Source organism: Elaeis guineensis, chromosome 1 (assembly GCF_000442705.2).
Source record: "Elaeis guineensis isolate ETL-2024a chromosome 1, EG11, whole genome shotgun sequence".
Lineage (NCBI taxonomy): Eukaryota > Viridiplantae > Streptophyta > Magnoliopsida > Arecales > Arecaceae > Elaeis > Elaeis guineensis.
The window spans coordinates 111,625,485-111,650,184 of NC_025993.2; the positions used below are offsets into that span (position 1 = coordinate 111,625,485).

The following is a 24,700-nucleotide window of genomic DNA, read 5'->3' on the forward strand; positions in this document are numbered from 1 at the left end:
AATAATGGATTGGAACAAAATTCAGATGAAATTGGACAATTCATATATGCTTGAACTCTGGAGTTTGTTCTCCCATGGTGGTAAATACCAGTGGAAACCAAGTACTCAACCTATTTACAAGGGTAGGCTTCATCTATTTGTATGGTTCTAGAGAAACATTTTAAGAGCCATATAATTTAGCTTACAAAAGGACAAAGGCAGCTGGATTAATTATATTAGAATGAATGAAGATAGACCAGGAGTATTTCCACCATTGCTCCTGGAAGCATACAGACCTTGGAGAGGTTTCGAGTTCAAGACTTCTAGTTCATGTGCACCAGCAAGCCATACTGTGTGGACTGCGATGCCAATAGTGGAATGACCTTGAAGCTGACCACTATTTTCTGACAGAATTTTATATTTTCCCAAGCTAGACAGTTTCCAAGTCTGGATATGGAAATCTTGTTTGTTGAATTTAGTATGTAACCTGTATAAGGAAAAGGGACCTTGGAGTATTAAAGCACCTCTCTGTAACACTAAATCAGAAACTGAACCAATTATAAGTATTTGCTTACAGTTAAGAATAAGGTGAGAGACATTAGCTGTTGCTACCAAAATGCTTCTGGATGTCCTCAAATGATACAGTGGCAGAGCCCCTCCTCCTAGCCTTCTGCTGCGAAGGATGTTCCCTCCATCCTGTCATGTAAATGACCTGCAGTGACCAATTTAAAACCCAGGTTATGACCCTGCTCCAAGAACCATATTCAATTAAAAACAAGTACAGCCTGGTGTAGACAGAGCTTTATCTCACTAGTGCTAAAGGAAGAAACCTGACTGCATTAGTAGGTATACTCGTGTAAAGAGGTGTCACATTTGCACTGATTCGATGCCTGCAGTGCATAAAATGGCAATAGTTCACCTATGTCATACCTGGAAAGTTGCCGGAACACTTCCATCCTCTGCTCCAAACATTGACTGGTACACTGCAGCAGTAGCCAAGGCCGTGTCTCTCTTTAGGATCTGACCCAATCATTTTGCAGCATGTTAATTTAAGCAGGGAAAGGAGAATCTAGGAACCATTCAAACTTCTTAGGGAGTTGCAAGCAAGTTCATTTTTCAAATGAGACTCACCGTACTTCTTTGAAGAAGAGCATTGGTCTCACCCATTGCCCGCAGATGTTCAACAAGCTCCAAAGCTACAACAAATCCAAAGTCAAGAATTAAAAAAAAAAAAAAGCAAAAAAACAAAGAAAAAGCAATTCTTGCAACATGTGCAATGAACCAAGCTTTTAAATCTTTGCCAGTTGCTTATGACAAGTATCCAAATAAAAGCTGCTCAAGCCACACTAAAAACATATTGCAGTGCATAATATGCATGGATTAAAACTAACTTTCCCCAAAACAATCTTTATCTTAGCAGATAGATACTATCAACTCCTCAGAAGTCAGCAGATATCGATGATGTAGGCCTCTAGAAACTTAGTTATGCAATTGGATAATTGCTATAAAATTGCTCAGGTACCCTTCCTGTCTTGATTGACCACTACAGAGCTCTCAGATAAATGACTTGTATCCTCCCATGGACAATGGCAGTCTACAGGCCTAATGTAAAATGAGGGAAGGACTTCAGTCTAGGGAGGAACAAGCATAATTATGAGAGAACAAATGACACTATCTTCCATGATGCTTACCAATCTAATACTGTCAGCTGGCAGACAGCAAGTTGTCTGTCTGTGAAATTGTGTATTCCTTAATATCTTATTATTATGACTAACATCATGTCTACAGGCATAGAAGGCTCAACTTCTAAAAGATCCTCCAAGAATGCCAATGCATTTTGTTTACAAATTGTTTAATTTACATCTACAACTATGAGATACTCTCCATTGATGGAAATACTTGGGGTCTGTTCGGATGATTGGGGATTCGTGGATTGGGCTAGTATAACCAGCAAGATTGTAGGATTATAGACTGGACTAGGTCTTTTTTTCCTCCCTATAATACAACCAACAGATCTTTTTTTTCCTCCCTATAGGATTTGGGCTAGCCCACTCCAAAGCTATTTCTGGATATTTATGAATATAGGCCTAGCGCAACCTATAATCCTACGATCTTACTGGTTGTACTAGCTTAATCCACAAATCCTATAGGATTTCAGCCCAATCATACAAACAAGCCCTTCAGGGGCTATAAATACGCTTCCTTGTGATTAGAAGGAGATGGCACAATTACATGACTGTCATGGGTCAGGGTTCAAGGAGTCACAAAAGGAGTTTGAGCTAAACAATAGTAAAGATATTTCTCATAGATACTGACCACTATCATATCTGACAGTATATTCATCAACATCAACACCAGGAAGAGTGAAACCTGCCCTTGTCAGAAGATTTCCTGCATCACGGACCTGAACAAGATATCCCAAAAGTCTGATCAGAAGCTTATCATGTATTTGACAACCTTCAATACCTAAGTCATTAACTCATTATCTTCTTGTCGATCATTCTAAACTGAAAATGGCACAATACTTGCAGACATACATTTGTTAGATCATAAAAATGTATCTGCAAAATGCAGAAGCACAGTTGTGGCCTGCAAAATATAATGAATTTATGATATAAACAGCATATTTCTCCATGATGCAAGATTTAAAAGCACAAAATTGCAATGTGGATGTAACACGAAAGCATTATAATGCACGTTAAAACATGCAAGCACTTCAGCTTCGACTGCATAACTTATGCCTGCATTAGGTTCAAGCAAATCAAATCCAAACAAAGTTTAGAAAAATGACATTCAAGCATGCTTTGTGAACAGCTTAGAGTTGTACTGCAATTGCAAATATAGAGAATGAAGTGAATTTTGCAATGCCCTTTGTTTTTTTAGCATCATTAATCACTTTCGAGAAAATATTTTTATTGCAGTTCTTGATATTGAAGATGCACAAGGTTGCATAGTTACTGTCAGGTGAAGCCATCTAAAGAAAAATGAATTTGACTTTTCTTATGCTGCTTATGAAAGACTCAGACAAGCTTAAGTCGCATGAGTTAGAAATTGTTTCTCAGACTTCCAAACAGAATTGGCATGGTACCTTCAAACTTGTCCAAGCACAAATAGTAACCTAAATGAGGTACCATTTAGATTAAGAAACCAACAATTTAACAAGTTGAGAAAGATCAAAAGCAACATAAAATTAGAATATGTGACCATGAAATTGCTCCACAACTGGAAGCATCAGAAGTTCTGGTTTGACCATAAATTTTAATCAAATCTGAAGATGGTAGCTATTTTGGTCATGTAAGCAACTTCTTAAAGTGAATAATTTCAAACCATGCTCATATAATTAGGTTACTAAGGAGAATAGGTATTTCAGTTCCTTCAATGCATTTGGAGACAAACACAACCTGCACAAAGCTGCACTAGCGAGTTCAAGGACCTTAGAAAATAAGCATGCACAATAGTCAGTCCAAGATAAAAAAGATGAGACAAACTAGTAGCTCATAGATCTAGAAATTACCGATATTTTATTTCTTAAAAATGTCAAATCATGGTATTCTCTAGCAACTAAAGATTCTCAAAGATATATAGTCCAGAACATAAAGTAAAATTTTGAAGAAGATACATACTTGTGCCAGAGGAGATAGTCGAGGGCTTATTCCCCCCTCACGTTCCATTTGAGCAATAGTACAAGCTATCCTCAGCTCTCTGATCATCAATACCAATTAAAAAGTCGCATAAAAGAACAGGCAGCATGAATGTTCAAAATTATGTAACTTTAAACTGATAAAATTTAACAACTTTAAAGTCTCTCCACCAAGGATAGCTGCTAGAAACAGACCATCAGGCTTCAATGCCAATCTACACTGTCATCATCAGAAATCAGATTTGAAGATTTTGAGACAGCTAAAAAGAAAACTATAAATTGAGTTAAAGAAAGGGCATAGGGCATACTTGTATCATGGCCCCAGGAAGATCATTTGTCCAATGAAGTCCCAAGCAACTGATTACCAATTCCACAGAGCTTGAGAAAGCCAAAAAGAAGAAGAAGAAGAAGAAAAATGTCACTAATTAAGAAACCAAGGCTGATATAAACCAAATCACTCTATCAAGAATGCAGAAGTGCTATCAAATTTAGAACAATGCTTATAACATACAGCCCTGTCAGATGGTAAAACATGCATACCTTTCTTTTATTGGCAAGAACTCTTCATCTCCAACCACAAAGAAAGTCTCAAAGTTGTTGTTGGGAAAATTCTTTTCTGAATCTTTTAATCGCTTAACCATGTCAAATGATGTATCCATCATGATAAGCTTTTCAATACCACCTAGAATCAAAGAGCTGGATTAAACAATGAGAAATATGCATCACATGTGGATATGACTCTTAACAAAAGTTGCAGATGAGCAACCTCCATCATTTTTAATTACTTGAGAACTTTAAAACAAAAAAAGGCTCAGTACAATAATCTTAAATAACAGATAACAGACAGAAAGAAAATGAGATATCATCTTGACACGAAAAAAATCCAAACATGTGTAGATTATATAATTTGATATGAGCCTTTGGATGGCATGCATTGATCTTGATAAGCATGGTTCTGAAGGCTTAGATGGTCATAAAAATAGAAAGGTGAGGCATGGATGCAAAAATATACACTTAACTGAAGCATGAAGGAAAACACAGTAAGAGATACGAACTCACCACGCCCACGTAACAAACGTCTAATCGCCTCAGATGAACCTCCAAGACATAGTGCTGTAGGAAATGTTTTTCTGCAATCCTGCAAAATTAAAATGTTTTTTCTTTTGCAAAACCGAGAAGCTTCCAAAACTAGTAAACTAAAATTTCAGAAATCACGTTAAGCGATTCTAGTTCTGGTTTACTTTGAGCTATCTGCCACTCAGCAAGCATCCTCAGTGCTGGGATAAGCCTGTGGGTCAGTTGAAGGTGATGGAGTTGGGTTTTGGGTTTGGTTCCACCTAGCTTGAAATCTAATTAAAAAGGGTATATTTGATCAATTTTCTCATAGCTTCCTGATTACATATCTCCTGTCTGGTACTACATTCAAGTCTCGGTTGAAAAATAAGACAAAGTAAGCCTTAAGAATATCTTCTTCATCATGGACCGGTACACCAGCACAGTTGCTTTCGATGCCATACTTCCTGAAAATTTAGTCTTTGATGTCAAGCTCATCTCCGAGGATAATCTGTTTGGTCGTTGAACGTTCCCAATTTTAAAAACAATGTCCTCCTTCCTGGGCAATTTGTCATCACAGACCAACTTGTCTTTATCCCATCTCCAGCTTCAACATGAGTGAGTAAAGCGCTGCCTCCATTTGGATATAGCAAACCTTACAAAAGCTAGTTTTCTTCCAAGTAGGGTTTTTTTTGTTTTGGAATAAGATAGAAGTTGTAGAACTCCTTTACGAGACAAGTTTACTTTGAGTTAAAAGAATTAACAAGTCAGATCATCATTAATAATAAGGTTTTACAACAGAAATTGCTCCTGTGACAACCTTGGATCCTACTTTCCCCATTAAAATAGATCAATAAGTGATCACATCTTGTTGCATCTGCTTGTAACTACTCATTGTCACTATATAGATAAGAAAGAGGGCAAAAGAATGCAAGAGAAGAACAAAAACACCAACGGGAATTCATCAGAAGAAGAAGATCGATTACCTCGAGGCGATCAAGAAGGTTTTCGGCCACCGAGTCCACAAACTCGTCCTTTCCTCCCATCAACCACGCAGCTCGATCCCTCTATAAAAATCCATAGACATTTAAACAACAAGGGTTTCTTCAGAGCAAAGAAGAGGAGAGAGGAGGAGGGACGACCTGCTTCCGCTTGAGGTCTCGATCGAAGATCTTGACACGAGAGCTCTGGAATTCATCGCCGTCGGTAGAGAAGGGAGCGGAGGGAGGTGGGCGAGGGGGAAGGAGGGGTTGGGGTCCTGGCCTCCTCGCCCATTGCCGAACCAGAGCTCTGCCGAGCCCAAGAGCCATCTCCCCCGGAAGGCGGCGAGGCCGAGAGCAGGAAGAATGTTCAGGGTGGAACCAGGAAGGAGGTGGGTCGGGGTGTCATGGGTTAACCAACCGAAACCGAAGCTTATCGAGCCAACGAGCGTTCACACATACCCTCCATTTGCCATGAAGGGTGGAGTGACCGAAGAAAGAATGGATGGGGAGATCCATCCATCTTTTCGTATACATGATGAAACATGGACATCATCATAATAATATATATTTATATCTTAACGATTGAATACATCATCTACATCACTTAACGTGTAACATTTATCCAAATTAAAACAGTATTCATCATAATAGAAATTATAAGTATATAATTAAAAGCACCGATGCGTTTATACGGTGATGAATCATTATTGATATAGACTTTAAAATTATTTTTCTATATAAAATATAATCACTCAATAAATTACAGAAAAAAATCTATTAAAACATAATACAGACTAATTAATTAAAAAGATAAATCAGAATCTAACGATCAACGAGACGAAGAGAGAGAAAGGAGGTGTCTCAAATGAACAATTTTAATAAGAGAGAGAATAAGAGGAGGGCTACGATTCTGATGAGAGAGAGAGGGAGAGAGAGTTTCAGATGAAGAGAGAGAGCTTGGGCAGTTTATACCACCGAGAGAGAGAATAAAAAGAGTTTATATTAAGAGAGAGAAAGAGGGGGAAGAGAGAATGAGAGGTCTTTACATCAACAAGAGAGAGAGAGAGTGAGAAATGTTTGCGCCACGAGAGAAAGAGAATGAAAAGTGTTTACACAGATGAAAGAGAGAAAAAGAAATTTCTTGATGAAAACTAGAAGGAGAAAAAAAAAATATCTCATGTTTTGCCGACGACAGAGAGAAGAACGCCATTTAAAAGAGAGCCCACTCCTTTCATATCCCATCCCTATTATCATATATATTTTTTTTATTATTTTCAAATATCACCTCATCCAAACAAAAGATTTATATCCCAAATAGCTCATCCCTTTCTTGTCCCATACCTATTAAGACAGTTTGTTTTTTTTTTCAAACACCACCTTATCGAAACAAAGGCCACAACAATCTCATCCCATAAATGAGCTTATTTTTTTTAAAAAAATATATATCAACCAAATGGTCGTGGGACCCTCTTTATTAGCTAAATTGAGTGCATTGAGATCCGCACCTATCCAAGAGCAAAAGAGTTGATATGATTTAGGCTCAGATTCGATTAATTTGAACCATATATATATATATATATAGGAAGCATATCAAGTGAGAGAAGTAGCTTAATGTGAGAGGACATAATAATAACCCTTAAATTCACATCAACAGTTCAGATGAGAACGCGGTTGTCTAAACTGTCCAAATACCCCTAGGATTTATCTATTTCTTCTTTTTTTAAATTTTTTTTTAATGCACATGCGATGCTCATCTGAACCGTCGATGTGTGTGCATGCATATATATATATATATATATATATATATATATATAGAGAGAGAGAGAGAGAGAGAGAGAGAGAGAGAGAGAGAGCCAGACTACAATAAAACCAATCAGATTTGGACTCAAATTTCATCGAGTTAAAACTTTATAATACGGATCTTACATCGATGATCCAAGTTATTGGATGTGATCTACTACCTTAAAATTTTTTGTATACAAAAAAATTATATAATTTAAAAATTTTTAATATATATATTAAATAATCAAAAATTCAACTGTCTAAATAAAATTAAATTAATATATTTTTTGATTACTTAATAATTAAATTAGTATATTTTTTTATCACTTAATGCATAAGTTAGACTAGGATCTCCAAAATATATAATTTTTGATGTACAAAAATTTTTACTAATTTTTGATCACTTGATGCATAGACTAGACTAGAATTCTCTAATCATATAATTTTTTATGTATAAAAATTTTTAAAATAGTAAATCATAACCAATGTCTTGGATCATTGATGTAGAATCTCCGTTATCCAATTTTGATCTGATCAAATCCGAATCCAAATCTATATATATATATATATATTAAAAATAAATTTCGATCATTATTTGATCCCCATGCTATCGATCATTATTTGTACCTTACGTTATTGATCTTGTAGTGGGTTTTGACCGGGTGACTACAAGAAGATCCTGTCTCATTCCAGACATACTCCACCAATAGCTAGCCATTATTTGTTTGATTAGTTCAGCGAAGACAAATTGCCAAGCCATTCAATACATCTATTCATTTCTTCCAGGTAGCCTATGCCAATGACCCCTCCACTTCCACTGAGATAGGCAACAGGATGAGACTTTGCATCTCCTATGCTCCAACAAGCCAATATGAACCTATGGTCTGTGATCTGCTCCCTGGAATGATCACTAGCCATCACGGACCGAAGGAAATCAATTCTCAGTCTGATGCTAGAGAAACCTGTTGGAAGAGCACAGTTGCTGGAAAATTTTTGCTATGGCTGCCCTGCAAATAAAATGAACTAATATGTTGCATTGGCTGTCTACTAACTTGGTCGGTTGCCTTTGGATGCTTATCAACAACAAGGGCAAAGTCCACCTGCAGCCTGAATCTGACCGCCATTAAACTTGGATCTGTTTTGAAGAGAAGGTGATACTTCTGCCACAACATCACACAGTATTGTTGGCAAAAAGTACCACATATACCGTATTTACAGAATTATTCAAGCTGGGAGAATTTTTTGAAACATCAAGAGAGTCTAAAGAAAGGAACATTATTGAAGATATAAAATATTTATTGGGAAAATTTCTGAAAAATAAAACTAATTATTGGTCAAATTTCTGCAGATCATATGCTCAGGAAAGGTTTTGAATAACTGAATAATAGTTTAATAATCCAAGCACTGTCTATGGATGTTAGGAATGGTTGCTATTACGGTGTTGCAGTAAAAATGTAATTTGTGTACACAACATTATAAAGAAAGGCAACGGTACATAAATAACTGTCTAACTGTTAAAAATATGGATTTGATGCAACGGGATTTCCCAACCAATATTAGATGCTATCTGAATGCTGTCAACCCTTGGTTCTTGTATTTGTTCTCCTCTCCTATTGGAAGCTGCCCCTATTTTTTCCTTTGATTTCTATGCCATCCTTTCTAAATAAATAAATAAATAAAACCTTTATAGCTTGTTAACAACTCGTTGCCTAAACAAAAATTCAAAAATCAAAAAGATCAGAAAGAGCTAATGAGTCCTTGTAGTAAAGCGAGCTTGTTCGAAGTGAAAAGGATGAGCATTTATGAGCATCCAACCGCTGAGGTCACATAAGCGCGCCTTCCCTCCATAAATCTCTGATGAAACAAGTCAAACTTTCCACCCTTGATTGCTTTCCGTATCGAGTGGAAAAAAGCCAGATAATGGTGAGTATTATGTCTGCATATGATATTATAGTATACAAGTAAGACTGGGATGTGAACAAGTATAATCAAAAACTAGAATATTGAGCAGCAATGCTTCAATAAGTGGGAAAGAGGATTTTACATTTCTAGTAGGATCTGAGCCAGCATTTCATGGACGTTGAGCAAGTGATTGATGTAAGCCCGTGTGTGATTCTGGCATGTGAAGCAGCTGCAGTTTTCCACGATAGGGGTTGTATCTTTCCTAAGGAATATGAAATGAAAAACAATGAATCCTAAATTTTTCACTTAAACCATTTTTTTCAATATTTAGAGATATTTCCATCTCATGGCATTGGTAAGTGGCAATATTAGACAACTGTCCATACAAAAAGATGTAGGTGGAGAAGAAAACAGATCAGATATGGATCGGTTATCAGTGTATCCATATGGATAAGGATATGGATATTAATCAGATACTAAAATTCATATCCATATTTGTTTCAAAGAGATTAACAAAATCTGATTTTGAAAATGCAGATACAAATTGCATGCTAAAACTTTATGAACCACCAAATTAAAGATATCAACTTATGAAAGGTAAATTGAATTAAACACATTAAAACGGTCATTTTTTCATTTGAAGTTTATAAGAGGTATATGATACTAGATAGAATTGCAGAGTGACACACACACACGGAGTAAGCAGAGGCAACTCTGCAACAAGACACCACTCCACGGGTTGGTTCGATCATATTCATCAGTATAGCATGCAGAAAAGAAACTAAAGAGCATGTTACTGATTGAGACTGACACATCTTAGACAGGCCTTCTGACACCAGATGTAAAAACCAGGTGAAACATAAACTTGCATGCCTATACATTATATAAAGTCCAAAAACATTCAAAAAATAACAGCTGAATATAGACACAATCAGGTCTACTATTATGCACCTTGTTATATATCATACTAGTAATACCTTTTGCTCAAAAAATAATGTGTCAAGGCTCATAGAAGAAACTAATAAACTAATAGATTGGAGTTAAGAAAGAAAGCCATGTGAAGTTGCAAGGAAAACATAAAATGTGAACCTGTAAACTGTTGCCCGCAGATTTATCTTTGTGCAGTCACTACCTGTATCACTTAGCTGAGAGTGCAAGATATCTCTCTCAACAATGTCCAGTGGGAAGGTAAGTGCAAATCCTCCAAGTGTAAGATGGTAAATATACCTGCCCATGTGTATAAAATCTGTCAAGGCACTTCGCCAAGCAACTTAGAGTGAACCATGGGAAAACAAGAAAAGGTGCTCAATTTAGTTACGTACGTGGACTCAAATAGATCAATGCCTGCAGCCACACCCTGCAAAACCTCCTCTATAAGGGGAATTAAGAAACATAAACGTATGATCCTATTAAAATCATCATGGTTCTCTGATTATACATATTTGCTATAAAATGACACAACAGTTACTTCAGACCTATCAAACTGACAAATCAAGTACCTGAGACATCAATATTAGTATCAGAGCAATTTGAAGAAGTGAATGAGTCAGGTGTTGTCTAATAGTCACATGCCTCTCAAGTTTGACTAAAATACTTGTAAGACATCAATAAGGATATAAATTTCGTATGAATTTGGGAGCATTTGACACCTGGGTTCTAAGCATTGAAGATGATGATCACTAGGATGAGAATGTTGAGGTGGAAAAAAAAGGTATGACAAAGCTATATCAAATGAAAGAATGAGCTGTAATGGTTGAGATTAAGTGGAAAGCTGATTGAGATGGCACACCAACGTGACAAAAACAATTGAAAAAGGCCCTGATAAGCAGACTGGTTTGATGGGAACTGAAATTTATGAAAGAGGAACTCCAAACCTCAGAATCCTGAATGAAAATTGTTATAAAGGATTTGAAAGAGTTTGTTGTTGACAAACCTCTATAGAGGAATCAGGTGTGAAGGGTTCCATAACAACAAACCATCTAATATGGTCAGCTAAAATTATAATTATAACTGAAGATAGATTTGAGATGAGCCATTGACTTTGTTTGGGACATCATTACCAGAAATCAAACAGGGATACAAACATGGTCCCCACAGGAAGGAACTATGTTGAACTGAACAGTAAAGAGAGAATTTTCAGCTATCAGTCCAGTTACTTTTTATTTAATCACAATAAATAAAATTAACTTCCAAGAAATTCTTGGTATGCCAGTTATAGTGATTACAGTATATAGCATCAATACCTGGAAGAGTGAGTCCAGATATCTGGCGAAGCTTTTTCTCCGGTAAGCCATCCTGAAAGATCAGCTTAAAACATCATACATGCAAGAAACTTAAGAAAGCTCACTTTCTAAACACTTAATTTCCGTAGTTTAACAAAACATATGGCAATTAAGATAGTCTATAGAAAACTATTCAAGCAAGAAAAGCCCTAGTTATACAAATTGGATCCATTAACAAGCTGGTGACAATAACAATATGGATTATGGAATTCTGAGGTTGCCTATCCAGCTTTGATGATGGGAAAATAATGCAGCTATAATAGGATGCAAGGATGCAATTCAGCTTTGCTAAAAATCAAGGACACGGATATTGGCACCCATCTGAGGCAACAGTATTAAGACATAGACGAAGGTAAGGGTGTTACGTCCAACATGCTCAAATTAGGAGATATGAGCAGAAAAAGCATACTCACCTACAGCATTTACCATAAAAGCTAAGAAGCAAAGCTTATACAATTAATCATCCACAAAGAAAATATAAAACCACATGCTCTTAACAAGCACGTAAAACTGTATCCTGAGAATTTGCAGAGATGTTTTACTTTGCAAAACATATTTTTTCTCTACCAATGCTGATGACCATTTAGCTTGACCCTCTGTTGTATTCATTTCAACATGATCAAACCTAAAAAGGAGACAACATCAAATTCCCAGACAGGAAAAGGCTGACCTGTATCTTAGTGATGTCCATTCTGTGTCCCATACCCATATAAGTACAATAAGACATCAATAAGCATACTTCAGGCTAGCTAAAGTAGCAGGGTATCATAGGTATATCAAACATTAAATCTGGTTACCTAATATAATCATATATCTGCAATTGTTGCAATAATTTGTTACAAATTTATCTGGAATAGATGAGCTTTTTCCCAGTGTTGTTGTTCATCATACCAAACTAGTAGTAGACAGAAGTTTGATCAGTATAGCAGACAGCAACTTATACAACATATTGCAGCTCCTAGTTAATGAAGCATGAAGCTCAGCAAATCACAATATTATCCTGATTGCAACGGAAGCAAGAATATGTGGCATTTTTTCCCGCTTCGTAGTCTCATGTGCAGGAGTGAACCTGAGGTACAATGAACCTTCAAAAAGCTCGCATGCCAACTGCTCCAATATTAATATCACAAACTCATTGTCACTTGCATATGCAGATTTTTGCAGCATGCTATTTTCTCCACATGCATAAATCTGCTACATATCACTCTCTAGTATCATAATCATACAGCCTTATCACATCTACACAGGGTTTGTTTTTTGAGCCTTTCTCTGCTTGCACCTATCTGTAACCAGTTTCACATAAACACCCAGTGCCTAACATGAAGAAAAGATCACAAGTTTTTGGGTCTTTAACTCATATGTTCGGTCACTCCATAGAATTCTTGGATTTGCAATTTATATGCATCATATTCTGATTTTTCTCTTACCGTAACTGCATTAAGCAAAGCAGGGCGCTCTTCCATACCCTCTCCAAGTCCAAAGCCTCCAATCCAGAAACCTGAATCAAGCATCAGATGGGGAAAAAAGGCTCAGCAACTCTGTTGCACAATATGGTTCCACCATTGAGAGAGAGAGTGAAAGAGTTCAGATTGTCAAAGACAATAACTGATTCAGGTTAAATAACTGGCAATAGCATTCATCACTGGCATGCCTTATCCCATCAATATGGTTGGATACTAAATGTTTGATTGTGTTTAATTTGTAATGCTGTTCTCTCTTTTATATATTGCCATTAATTGTACACTAAATTCTTAAATTTAATTTACAATCTACCAACTTACAAGCCTAGCAGCCAAGCACATAACGACATCAAATTGTGAAGAGCAATTTTGGTTGCCATCTGAAAATTGAACTCAGAACACAACATATAGTATTGATTTAACCTTTCAACTGCATAAAGTCAAAAAATTTAAAAAAAAAGTCGGTAAAAAAGTCTCCTATCTCTAGTTCATGCTTGCAATGGTTGTGCTTTCTATGTGGAATTTTATATCGGGTGGGCTTCCAAGAAGATTCTTCCCCCTTTTTTCTGAGGGGAAAGGATGACCTAAGGTCACCTATAAATAGAATGCTTCGCAGCAGGATATGCAACCTTACTTTTAACTATACACAAGGAAGCAACCTTAAGGCCCTCCAACAGCAAAGAATATGTAGAAAATGACAAATCACCTTTTCATCCACTGTTGCATGGCTTGCAGACCCAAAATCACTTCAGCTACCATTAAAGTTATGAAGTCAGAATTTCCTAACACTTTCCTTGATCTCATCAGTTGTTGATATTCACACTTGAGTTTACTGCAAAATGATTTGGCACTTTATTCCAAGAATGATCTTGCCAGGAATATTAATGGAACATGGCAGATGGGTATTTGATGGCTTAAGATCATACTTAAGAAGCTAAGAAGATAATAAATGATATTCTTGCAGTTAACTCATCCATCTGAGGAGAATGAATTCAAAAACACATATTGGTAAAATCGAAGGGAAGGTTTTTGTTCCCTGATATCCTAGGATACCTTTTTCTCAAACCAAGTTGGGCATTCCTTCTAGATGAATGGCTCCAGATTATTTCGAAAAAAAAAAAAGAAATACAGCCTATTGTCTTAAACAAGGTTTTCAGTATTCTATGTTTTATCATACTGATTAGTACTCAGCATGGAACACATATGCTGTTTTATGTTGTCTCCTGCCACTATAGCACAAAGTTCATCATCAGCTTATATGTAGCACTTCCTGCAACAGCTTTGCCCATATAAAACCAACAAGAAACCTAGAGTGCAAATTAAGGAGTCAGAAGCTTCCAGCTTTCATAGCATATTAGAGCAATCATAACATAACTGCTAGACAACTAAGGAAAACTTGAAAGCATGGTATCTGTAATAACAACTAAAATTAGGCTGATTGTAACTAGCATTCTAAATATAGGAAAAGCACTTTAAAAAACCAAACTTCAAGTAATATAGGGACATCTGGCCAATCCAAATATTAAATATCATTCAAGACCAACAAATATGTGATGCAACATTGCCTTCTGGATGTATTATAGCATATAATGGAAATTTACGCATAAAAAGAGTTCAACCTGATACATTTCGCATCGCTACTTCAGTTGCACAGCGTTTCCGTTCTTCTACACAGGACCCACCAACAATAGCTCCCAAAGTGTTTGCTCCACTTTCCTGGGTTTCAAAATTTACAGAAACAGGGAAAGCTTAAACAACGATGAAATACACCATAGGCATGGATGATTTAATAACATCATTATTTTTTTCTGCAGCACATTTGTTTATCAGTGCACTGGAACAACCAAAAATACAACACATAATAATTAATGTATGAAAAGATGTATCATAAACTAGGAATCATAGATCAGCTAGCTAGGAATCCAACTCCAAAGACTAACTTTGATATAGTATTCTAATTATAGGAGGTTACATATGCACATTATCTTTGTATCTACATCGTAGCCTTAAGCAGCAAACCTTATTCCATCTATCAGGTTGGCTTTCCAAGTAAAATGTAAAACCATCAAGTTTACAATGATTTACCACATGCATTAAATCCAACATCAAACTAGCATCAATTGGTGAAAATGATACCTACTAGCTAGTTTGCAACAGAGGACTAACATTGTTGATCACACAATATAACTTCATGCAATCAAGGAATAACCCTTCAAGTTTTCTCTAGACGTCCAAAAAATCTAGATGGATAAGGAAGAAGGTGAGATTGGATAATAAGGTGCCACATTCATCTAGGGATTCAGAATGTAGTATGGAGACATCATTCCCAAGAATATTAAGTGGCATCTGAAGAAGAGATAAAAATCCAAATGTCACTATTATAACCTCTGTTTATCAAAACTTTTGTTAAAATAAATTAAATGAAATAATTTGGTTCAATATGAAAATAAACATCTGGTAAAGGGGAAAAAATGTCCATATATACACACAAAGGAACAGAAAAGAGACTAGAAAATGAAAAACAGCTATAATTTTAGTGGTTTTTATGCAGAACTATGTCATAGCGCATAAGATTAGTAACTTCAGCAAAATTATCCCAGGTCAGAAATCATGCTTTCTCCGTTTATACAATTCCTATTGCAAAAGAGTATTAGCAACATGATAATTTAAGGCTAAGGAATTTATTCACAGACCAGATCCAAAGCAAGGCAATCATCAAGCCAACGCAATGTTCTGTCCACAGAAGTCTTATTTCTCTTCTCCGAAACCCAAGCAGGCACCTCATCTGCCAAACTAGCCCACAAATTGGGCTTCAATGAAGAAATCATGTCCATGTATTCTTTAGGCTTTACCTGAAGGGAAAAAAAGTTTAACAATCTATAAAAATAGATGTATGATGTAACATTAAATCAGAGGTACAAATATATACAAAGACACTACCAAACGACGACCACATGGAGTTTCAAATGAAGGTCCAAGCTTATTGGTGCCTTCACTCTCTGGAAGGCTCTCAATTGAATCCCTTGGTGCAGCTACAAAGATGCATTCGTGCAATCCCAACATCCGATGCAATCCTCCAATATTTGAAATTGTTCGTGGTGAAGGACATTCCAAACTGCAATGATCCCTCTTACAAAGTTTTATTAAGGACTGCAAATTTCGTATTACAAATACTCAACAAGATATTGATCAAAATCAAAAGCTAGGAAATATCCCCAAAGAGGTTATTTCATACACAGCACAACAATTGAAGAAAAAAGGAGATATACAACAATTTTGGAGTCCAGTGGAACGTAATAGCACTAGACTGCATTACATGAGTGAAGCATTTGAAATGCTGATAAGAAAAGTTCAAAGAAGGGTGCTAGCATGGATACTTTCATGGATAAAATGAGTGCATTTGATGAATCCAACAGTCAAAACTTAGAAGAGAACCATAAGCATATAACCTTTGCCATGTACACAGCCTATGGACACGGATTGATGTTTGAACTCTCCAAGAATTAACATAGGATTTTATCGGCAGACCAGTCAAACTGGCAGTCATTATGAATATTGCCATTATTCAGGATAAAGATAAGTTGGAGTAAGATGGTTGCACAAGCAGAAAATAAGTAATGCCAGAATGGTTGCTGGTGAGATAGCTGGGACTCAAATTCACTAAAAGCAGCACCAGAGAATGCTGAAGAACGTCCAAAATCTTTCGGTTCTCATATCTGGAGCTCCATATTTGCCCAGAAAATTCACAAAGTAGCTCAAAAAAGGGTCCTCTTTTCGCAAAACATCAGTAAATGTTGCTATCAGAACTTCAAAAGATTGGTCAAAAAAAGGTCCTCTTTGGCTAAACGAGTAAGTGCAAATTAGTATCAAAACTTCACCAAAATAAGTCAAGATCAATTTTCTTTTCCTTTTCTTTTTTTATTTTTCCCCGAGACATGAATAAGTGCACAATATCAGCATAACTTTCACAAAGGCGGTCAAAATCGAGTCTTTCGTTCATTACTACGTGCAGATTACCCGAAAAACACATTCACAAAGTTGGCCAAAATCGAGTCTTTCTTCGCGCAACATGAGTATATACCCAAGCAAATCATGGTTAGGTGCCATACACATCACAGATTTTTCATAGACATTTCCTCAAACACCTTTCTTGTCCCGAGAGAGAGAGACAGAGAGACTTACAAGTGCAGCGGGCTGACATGAAGAAGACGGGATTCAGGAGACGGGAGGGAGGCGAGGAGGTCGGGGGAGACGAAGGTGGGCAGGCCCTTCCTCGTGGAGAGCAGGAGACACGGGGTCTCGATGGGGGTGGGGCAGCACCCGACATAGAGGGAGCCCGCCCGAGCCCTCCCGCCCCCGCCGCAGGCTTTCGTCACCACAAATCGCATTGCTCCCGTCCCTCCGTTTCGCTTGCGCTTCTTCGCCGCCTCTTCCACCACGCACTGGAGTCCGATGAAAAGGTCTTGTAGTGCAACTAGGGTTGACGGGGCGCGGGCCGGCTGCTGTTTCAACGGCCGGCTGTTTCAAGAGTCCATGAAATATTTTATTCTGTTGATTACGGCTGCTTGGGTTTGTTGGTTCCATACATTAACGCATAAATGTCTCTCAATCCCACTGTTAAATTTAGTTTAATATATGTGTATATATGTCTAAATAGAGCTTCAGTTTATGCCCTTCATTCCCCACTAGGATTTTGGTATTTTGATGTCGGTATTAATAATACCAGTATAATATACTTAAATAGTATTAAAATTTATTGTTTAACTTGTCCCAAAAAAAATTTGTTATTTATTTATAAAAATTTATTATATTATTAGATTGTAGAATAAATTAAAAAAAATTATTCATTTGAGTTTAAACTTAAAAGTAATTATCTATTTGAGTTTCAAATACAAATAATTATTTATTTAAAATATATTTTAAAAGCAACTATCTAAATAGAGATAAAATGATCCAATTGTCCTTACAATTATAAAACAATACTATACTATTATAAAATAATATATTACTATTATAGAATTATACTGTACTATTATAAAATAACACTACATTGTTGTAAAGTAATACTATAATAAATGAATACTATATTATGATAATGTAATACTATCCTATTATAAAGGAATACTATACTAATATAATACTATAAAGTAACACTGCGTTATTATAAAAAAATACTATACAAATATAATATAATACTATTTTATTATAAAAAAATACTACACTGATATAATACAATAAAGTATTACTATATTATTATAAAGTAATACTATACTAATATAATATAATACTATCTTATTGTAAAAGAATATTATACTATGATAAGATAATATTATAGTATTTTAAAGGATATAAGGGTATAAGGATCATTTCAATCAAAATTGATAGTTATTTTTAATTTATGTTTTAAATGAGTAGTTACTTTTACTTGAAACTCTCAAATGGATAGCTACTTTTAAATTGAAAGTATAGTTGAAAATTTATCTCTAATTTTCTATAAATTGTATTTCAAGAGTAATTAGAAAAAGAAAAAAACAACTATGCTCCATATACTATACAAGGTCAACATTAAAGATGCTAGTATATAACAAAAGTTTCTACACAAAAGCTCAACTTGTGTAGAGTTCTTTATTCAGTATGTGAACATCAACATTAATATGTTAGCCATAGTTATACTTCATTATTTAATATATAACAAGCATTCGTGATATCTATATTAATATGCTTAGTTATCATTAAAGGTTATTATTTTATTTGCACCATATGTTGATTCAAAAAGATCTCTAGATTCAATATGGACCACTTGATCATAAAGATAGAGTTGAACAGAGATCAGGAGTGAGATCTACTATATCAAAAAGTCGGGTTGCAAGCTAAATTTTTAAAAGTTATAACTTGATCATACAAAGTCTGATTGAGATGATCATTTTTTTTTTCAATCAAGCAACTTTTCAAAATCTATGATATGACAACGTGGATTTTAAAAAATTATTCGATTTTAAAAAAAATCTCAATCAAATATCATATGATCAAGTTATAGTCTTTGAAAATTGATCAGTATCTAACTTTCTAATATGATAGATTTTGCTTATGAATCCTATTCAGCCCTATTTGTAATGGTCAAAATAGTCCACATCGAGTCTAAAGATCCTTGAGATTAGAATTGGAGGATGACGAAGACTAGCTCGTGGCTAAGGGTTGACATGGCTTTCGCTCACCATAGCACTATGGGGTCATTAGGGAACCTGTAGCAACGATGTAGGGCATATTGGGTGCATGATGCCACCTTCGATGGTCACGATTGAATCAACTTAAAAGTAGATTCCTCAATCTCGACATACAGATAGACGTGATGAGGAGGGCCGTGGGACTATAGCTTTGATGACCGTGGCAAGCAAAGTGAGGCCTAATAAAAGAGCGGAGGTCATCAGAGAGGATAGCGAGAGCTCCAATGAGATCCGTGAGGAAGGAGATATCAGTACTGTAGTGGTGGAGGGCATGGATGTAGAGGAGAAAGACACAGGTGAATAGGGTGGACTTGGCAATAAAGAGGCAGATGATGGACCGGGAGGAGAGAGGTAAGGTTAGGGTTTTGAGGGAGAGGAGATGGGCGAATTTGGGATCCCAAGGAAGCAACATAGAAAATAGGTTGGGTGAAAGGATGACGAGGGTGAAGGAAAGCAGTTCCATTTTTTTCTTAATTTTAATAAGTAGGTTTGCATGTGTTGCTTAAATTTTAATTCCCAATAATAAGTACATGCCCCTTAACTTTTACCCATTAATTTATATCAATCTTAAAAGTTTATTTGTGCCATGTACCTTTTGTCCATCCCTCACCATTTGGTGGATAGATCTGGGGTGCACCAAGTCTGATCTCAAATGTTTACAAACGTAACCATTCATTCAACCATGGCCTCTGTGATCTCAACCATGCAAACACATACCAAATTCATCATGCAAACTATGCAATGTAAGACATTATTGTCTTAAAAGTTTGAGAATTACTACATACCTTCCATAGTTGGTTTCATATTTGCAGTTCGAAGATCAGAGACAATCATGAAAGGTTGTAGAGAATTCTACAACCAGTGCTTCAGCGTTCCCCTATCTGAATGTCCTTGTGCAGGTTGTGCAAGTGTGGAAGCAAGGAGCTGGTTGGAGCTAAATCTATTGATAAGGAGCTGGTTGCCCAAGAAAGAAAGAAGGCCTTCTGTAGTTACTGTTTTTCTGCTTCTGCTCTAAATGGCTTTGGTACAACCAATGTTGTTACTTTATAACATTTATTCTCTCTCTTTGACAATCTGTCAATAGCTTTCTTGTAAAGTTTCCTTTGTAGATACTTTATTCTAATAAAATGGGGGGCTCTGCTTCCCTTTACATTAAAAAAAAAAAGTTTACGAATTACAAACACCATTTACATCCATTCTTATATGGGAGATTCTTTAAGCATTGGAATACTACAGATTTAAATATCTTGATATTGTATACCAAACATGTTACTACACCAAACGAGTGGGTCACCTGTCTTCATCAATCTCCTCATTTCCTTTGCTGCATCTTTAAGAAAGACCAATGCAGCCAAATTCCTTTTCCTCCTAAGCCACCCTCCATCCTCCCCAATGCAAAGAGAAATATAACTCACCATCCATGGCCAAGGCTTTCCAGCTTTCATCCTTTTCCATGCATCTCTTCCATTAGAATCATCAAGCAACTTATTTCATCAATCCGAGCTTAATATATAGGCATCAAGACCAAAGTCTCTTGTCACCTATCCAAAATTCCCAAACGAATCAGCTCCTCATCATTTCATCTCCCATTCTTTCCACCCACATCAAGTAGCTAGCCAGACTCTCATTCAATAGAAAACATGAAGCCAAAGTTCCCAAAATTTCCCAAGCTAAAGCTCCTCTTCCTAGGCTGCTTCTTACTCTTTCTCATCCTGATCCTTTTGCTAAGATCAAAATCATCTTTTTCAGTTCCACAAAGCACCTCACAAAATAACCAAATTAGCCCATCAAAAGCACTTCCAACACCTTCATGCACAAAGATTCCACACTCCCTAGCAAACACCATCATCCACCATGCAGCCTCAAACATGACACCCCAACAAACCTTCAATGAGATATCTGTAACAGCTAGAGTCCTGGAAAAGAAGTCACCATGCAACTTCCTAGTCTTTGGCCTTGGCCATGACAGCCCAATGTGGAGTGCACTCAACCATGGAGGCCGCACCGTCTTCCTCGAGGAAGACAAGGCATGGATGGAGACCGTCCGACAGAAGTTCCCGACATTGGAATCATACCATGCGACATACGACACCAAGGTGAGTCAGGCAGATCACCTCTTGAAGTTAAGGAGACAGCCAGATTGTACAGCAGTAAGCGACATGAGATTCTCCAAGTGTCAATTGGCATTGAAGAGCCTACCAATTGTGTTCTATGAGGTGGAGTGGGACTTGATCATGGTGGATGCGCCGACCGGGTGGATCCCGGAGGCACCAGGGAGGATGGGAGCAATATACACTGCAGGGATGGCGGCGCGGGCGAGGAGCAAGGGAGAGACTGATGTCTTTGTGCATGATGTGGATAGAGTTGTGGAGGATAAATTCTCAAAGACTTTCTTGTGTGAGGGGTACTTGAAAGAGCAGGAGGGAAGGCTGAGGCGTTTCACCATTCCCAGCCACAGGACGAGCTTGGGAATGCCTTTCTGTCCCTGATGGAGGAAGGAGTTTGCCACGTAGGAAGAGATCTTGTTGCTATTCTTTATGGGCTTATTCGGCATTGTTGTTAAAGGGTACGGTGCTATTTGGATCTTGATGGAAAGATCTATTATTATCATTATTATGGATTTTGTTACATTTTTTTAAATAGATGAGATTGGTGTATGCTAGAGGCTTATTCCACTTATTGTTTGCTTCCATGTTATCCATTTCTTAGAGATTAAATGTTGTTGGTTCCAATCCTTACAAGGCTGTCAAGGGTCAACCAGAATTCCTCTTGCTACATTATCTGCCTTTCTAACTACGACTTTAGTTATTTAGGTTACCGGTGCAGCAAGTCATGATCTTTGAGAAGTTTGAAAGATCCATCTTTTGCAGTCAGGTGTTTGATGTAAATCCAGAATCATTACATCAAACTACACAAATTTCCTCGTTGCTTCTAAGTTCTGCATTTTATTTAAAGTTCTTGAACCCTGTTGATTTAAATGAAGAGTACTGATGGACCCAGATTAGATGATCATTGACCAAGGCTTCAATGTAGGAAATCCACAGCGAAGCATATATGAAGTTGAGGTTTCCAATTAAGAAATGCACTAGTATAGGAAGACAGGAATTGCAAGAATGGTAAAATGTTCCGAGGAGGTGTCACATTTTCGACTGAACTTCTAGATCAAGGGAATGTTGTCATATATAATGGACCACTGCTATAAAAATTAACAGGTTGATATCGTATAGGATACATGGGTAGCAAGCACTAGAGGTGTATAGGATTATTCTTGAAACTAAACCAGCTTGAATCAATTTTCTAAAATTGAAATTGAAATGGAAAACCCAAACTATTTGTAAAAATCGGTTCAAACCGATCGGAGAAATCTAGTTCGTTTTACTTCAATTTATCGGGTGGTTGGGCTAAATGGGCTTTCCATCAAATGGGTTGGGCCAAATGACATCTCTTAACAAGAAGATGAACAAAATCCACTGAGAAGAAAGAAAAGAAGAACGAGAGAAAGAAAGAAGCACAACTTCATGGCCATTACCCACAAGCAGAAGACACCGGCCAACCATGAGAAAGAAAGCTTCTACTTGTTGAGCTTCATGTAGATGTCTACAATTACGATCCCTCATATGTTCGAGGTGTTGAGGTATCGGGTATCACATGGTTGTAGTGGTCTTTGCTTGGCTTTCCCTTCTTGGCCTCGGTCAGCTCTAGCTCGAGAAGGCAGTGCCGTCACCATAGAGCAAGAGGGCAAGAGGAAAGGCTCCAAGGATGAATAGAGAGTGGGAGTAGCGACCAAGGATTCAAAGCTATGGTATGGAAATGGGGTCAGAGAAGAAGAGTGGGATCTGAGCTCTAATTGGGATGTTAGGGTTTTGAGATGGAGGGGGTGGCAGACATCAGAGGCCATGACAACAGTTTGATCTAGGGCCTGTGAGGGGGGTGAATCAAGATTTGGGACTTGGCTTCGGCGAGGATACTGAGTGACATTTGAGTGGGGAGAGTGCACAGAGACGTTGAAGGGCGATCTATTGGAGAAGAAAAAAAATATTGATTTAGGGGTGGCAGCTAGACTTATTGATTCAACGTGCTTGAACTGATTATGTAGCACTTCCACTGAACCAAGCCTGAATCGGTTAAGAGGGGTGTTTGATTCAGAATCAAAATGAGAATGAGAATCAAAATAATTTAAAATTAAAATTAAAATAATCAAAATTTTCAAAATATTTGATTCACGATCGAAATTAGAATCAAAATTAAAATAAAAAATTGAATTCATAGAAAAAAAAATAGAGATTGAGTTCTATATAGATTGATCTATTCCTATTCTTCTTCAGAATCGAAATCGAAATGAAACTCCTCTTAACCAAATGGTTGAAACGAAAGTCATCCATTTCAATTTTGATTACAGACCTCAGTCCTCCCAATCAAACATCTCCTAAGTAGATATATCAAGTAAGTCTAATTCAAATTGACTTTTTCAAAAATTAAACTGAAAGCAAATAAATTTTTCTGATATCTGAACTTTTCAAAACGAAGCCAAACTAAATACGGAAAAGTCCAACCCAAGTTGAACCAAAATAATTAGTCTGAGACGATTTTGCAGTTTGACCGATTTTCCAGCATAATCATAGACAGCACCATCATCTTCCAGCCTTCTCCAGCTATCAAGTGGAGTCAGAACCAATTTACAAATTGTTCCTTTTAATGGACACTTCTCCTATGCTCTGAAATCTGAAGAGATATATATGGTCAACATCCACGTAATTGGCTCCTGGTTATTAGAGAAATCAAGTGCATCGCTACCCGAAAAAAGGATGGGCCGGCCATCACTGAGTTCAAATATGGCATTACTATATAGATATATCAAAAATTGCATGTAAAAATATAAATTGATATATCATTTATTATTTAAAAGAATAAAAATATTAGTTATATTTTAAATACCAATGATTTAGGTACCTGCCTTCACGAAAAAAAGTGAGGTTCTCCCTTCTTATTTTCCGAAATAGTGGGGATAAATTTTAGTAATCCCCATGCCCTAACTCAGAAAAAGTAAAAGGAAAGAGAATTGGTTGTATCCTTATCTTCTTTTGAACAGAGCACTCGCTTTGATTTTTTTTTTTTTTTTTACATATATATTTTTCTAAATATCTAAATTTATGCGGATACTTTTTCAAAATTAATATTTACATATATATCTTTATAAAATATTTGATTTACATGTATACCCTTCTTTTTCTTTATTTTTTATATATATACCCACATCATCTAACATCACTAAAAAATTAACGGTTTAAAATTTAAATGACTGAAATATTCTTATGGATATATATGCAAAAAAAAAATTATAAGGGTATATATGTAATTAGAAATTTATGAGGATATACAAATAAATATTAATTTT

The 24,700-nt window shown here is 36.4% G+C and overlaps 3 protein-coding genes across 4 annotated transcripts; 1 reads left to right on the forward strand and 2 right to left on the reverse strand.

The window, feature by feature from the left end:
* Positions 1–20: 20 nt before the first annotated feature.
* On the reverse strand, positions 21–6,236 carry LOC105038550 (putative methyltransferase At1g22800, mitochondrial). The gene is made up of 12 exons (XM_010914389.4): positions 5,815–6,236; positions 5,659–5,739; positions 4,679–4,757; positions 4,160–4,301; positions 3,928–3,997; positions 3,775–3,839; positions 3,603–3,681; positions 2,296–2,383; positions 1,111–1,175; positions 910–999; positions 555–691; positions 21–466 (listed from the first exon to the last, which is right to left on the reverse strand). The coding sequence occupies exons 1-11, from the start codon at positions 5,980–5,982 to the stop codon at positions 578–580; spliced, it is 1,041 nt and encodes a 346-aa protein (XP_010912691.1). The 5' UTR covers positions 5,983–6,236; the 3' UTR covers positions 21–466; positions 555–577.
* Positions 6,237–8,850: 2,614 nt separating this feature from the next.
* LOC105038551 (uncharacterized) lies at positions 8,851–20,283 on the reverse strand. Of its 2 annotated transcripts, XM_010914392.4 has the most exons (11): positions 20,091–20,283; positions 17,264–17,599; positions 16,022–16,196; positions 15,775–15,933; positions 14,701–14,797; positions 13,049–13,119; positions 11,583–11,634; positions 10,662–10,710; positions 10,429–10,566; positions 9,482–9,601; positions 8,851–9,373 (listed from the first exon to the last, which is right to left on the reverse strand). In XM_010914392.4, exons 2-11 carry the CDS (start codon positions 17,467–17,469, stop codon positions 9,238–9,240), a joined length of 1,203 nt encoding a protein of 400 aa, XP_010912694.1. In that variant the 5' UTR covers positions 17,470–17,599; positions 20,091–20,283; the 3' UTR covers positions 8,851–9,237. The 2 variants fall into 2 exon arrangements, with proteins under 2 accessions (XP_010912694.1, XP_073115967.1); XM_073259866.1 differs by lacking the exon at positions 20,091–20,283 and having other exon boundaries at positions 10,472–10,566; positions 17,264–17,718.
* Positions 20,284–20,478: 195 nt separating this feature from the next.
* On the forward strand, positions 20,479–22,192 carry LOC105038552 (glucuronoxylan 4-O-methyltransferase 3). Its single transcript, XM_010914394.4, has one exon. The coding sequence runs from the start codon at positions 20,946–20,948 to the stop codon at positions 21,792–21,794; it is 849 nt and encodes a 282-aa protein (XP_010912696.1). The 5' UTR covers positions 20,479–20,945; the 3' UTR covers positions 21,795–22,192.
* The last annotated feature ends 2,508 nt before the right edge of the window (positions 22,193–24,700 follow it).

Excerpts from the sequence above, each read along its gene's own strand:
- LOC105038552 (XM_010914394.4), top strand. The coding sequence starts at position 20,946 with ATGAAGCCAAAGTTCCCAAAATTTCCCAAGCTAAAGCTCCTCTTCCTA.
- LOC105038551 (XM_010914392.4), bottom strand. The coding sequence starts at position 17,469 with ATGCGATTTGTGGTGACGAAAGCCTGCGGCGGGGGCGGGAGGGCTCGG. Across the intron at positions 14,798-15,774 it reads ATTGCCTTGCTTTGGATCTG|GAAAGTGGAGCAAACACTTT; the intron begins GTCTGTGAATAA and ends TTTGAAACCCAG. Across the intron at positions 9,374-9,481 it reads GCTCAGATCCTACTAGAAAT|ACATAATACTCACCATTATC; the intron begins GTAAAATCCTCT and ends TATCATATGCAG.
- LOC105038550 (XM_010914389.4), bottom strand. The coding sequence starts at position 5,982 with ATGGCTCTTGGGCTCGGCAGAGCTCTGGTTCGGCAATGGGCGAGGAGG. Across the intron at positions 3,840-3,927 it reads TTCCTGGGGCCATGATACAA|TGTAGATTGGCATTGAAGCC; the intron begins GTATGCCCTATG and ends TGATGATGACAG. Across the intron at positions 3,682-3,774 it reads CTTGGTGGAGAGACTTTAAA|AGAGCTGAGGATAGCTTGTA; the intron begins GTTGTTAAATTT and ends ATTGATGATCAG.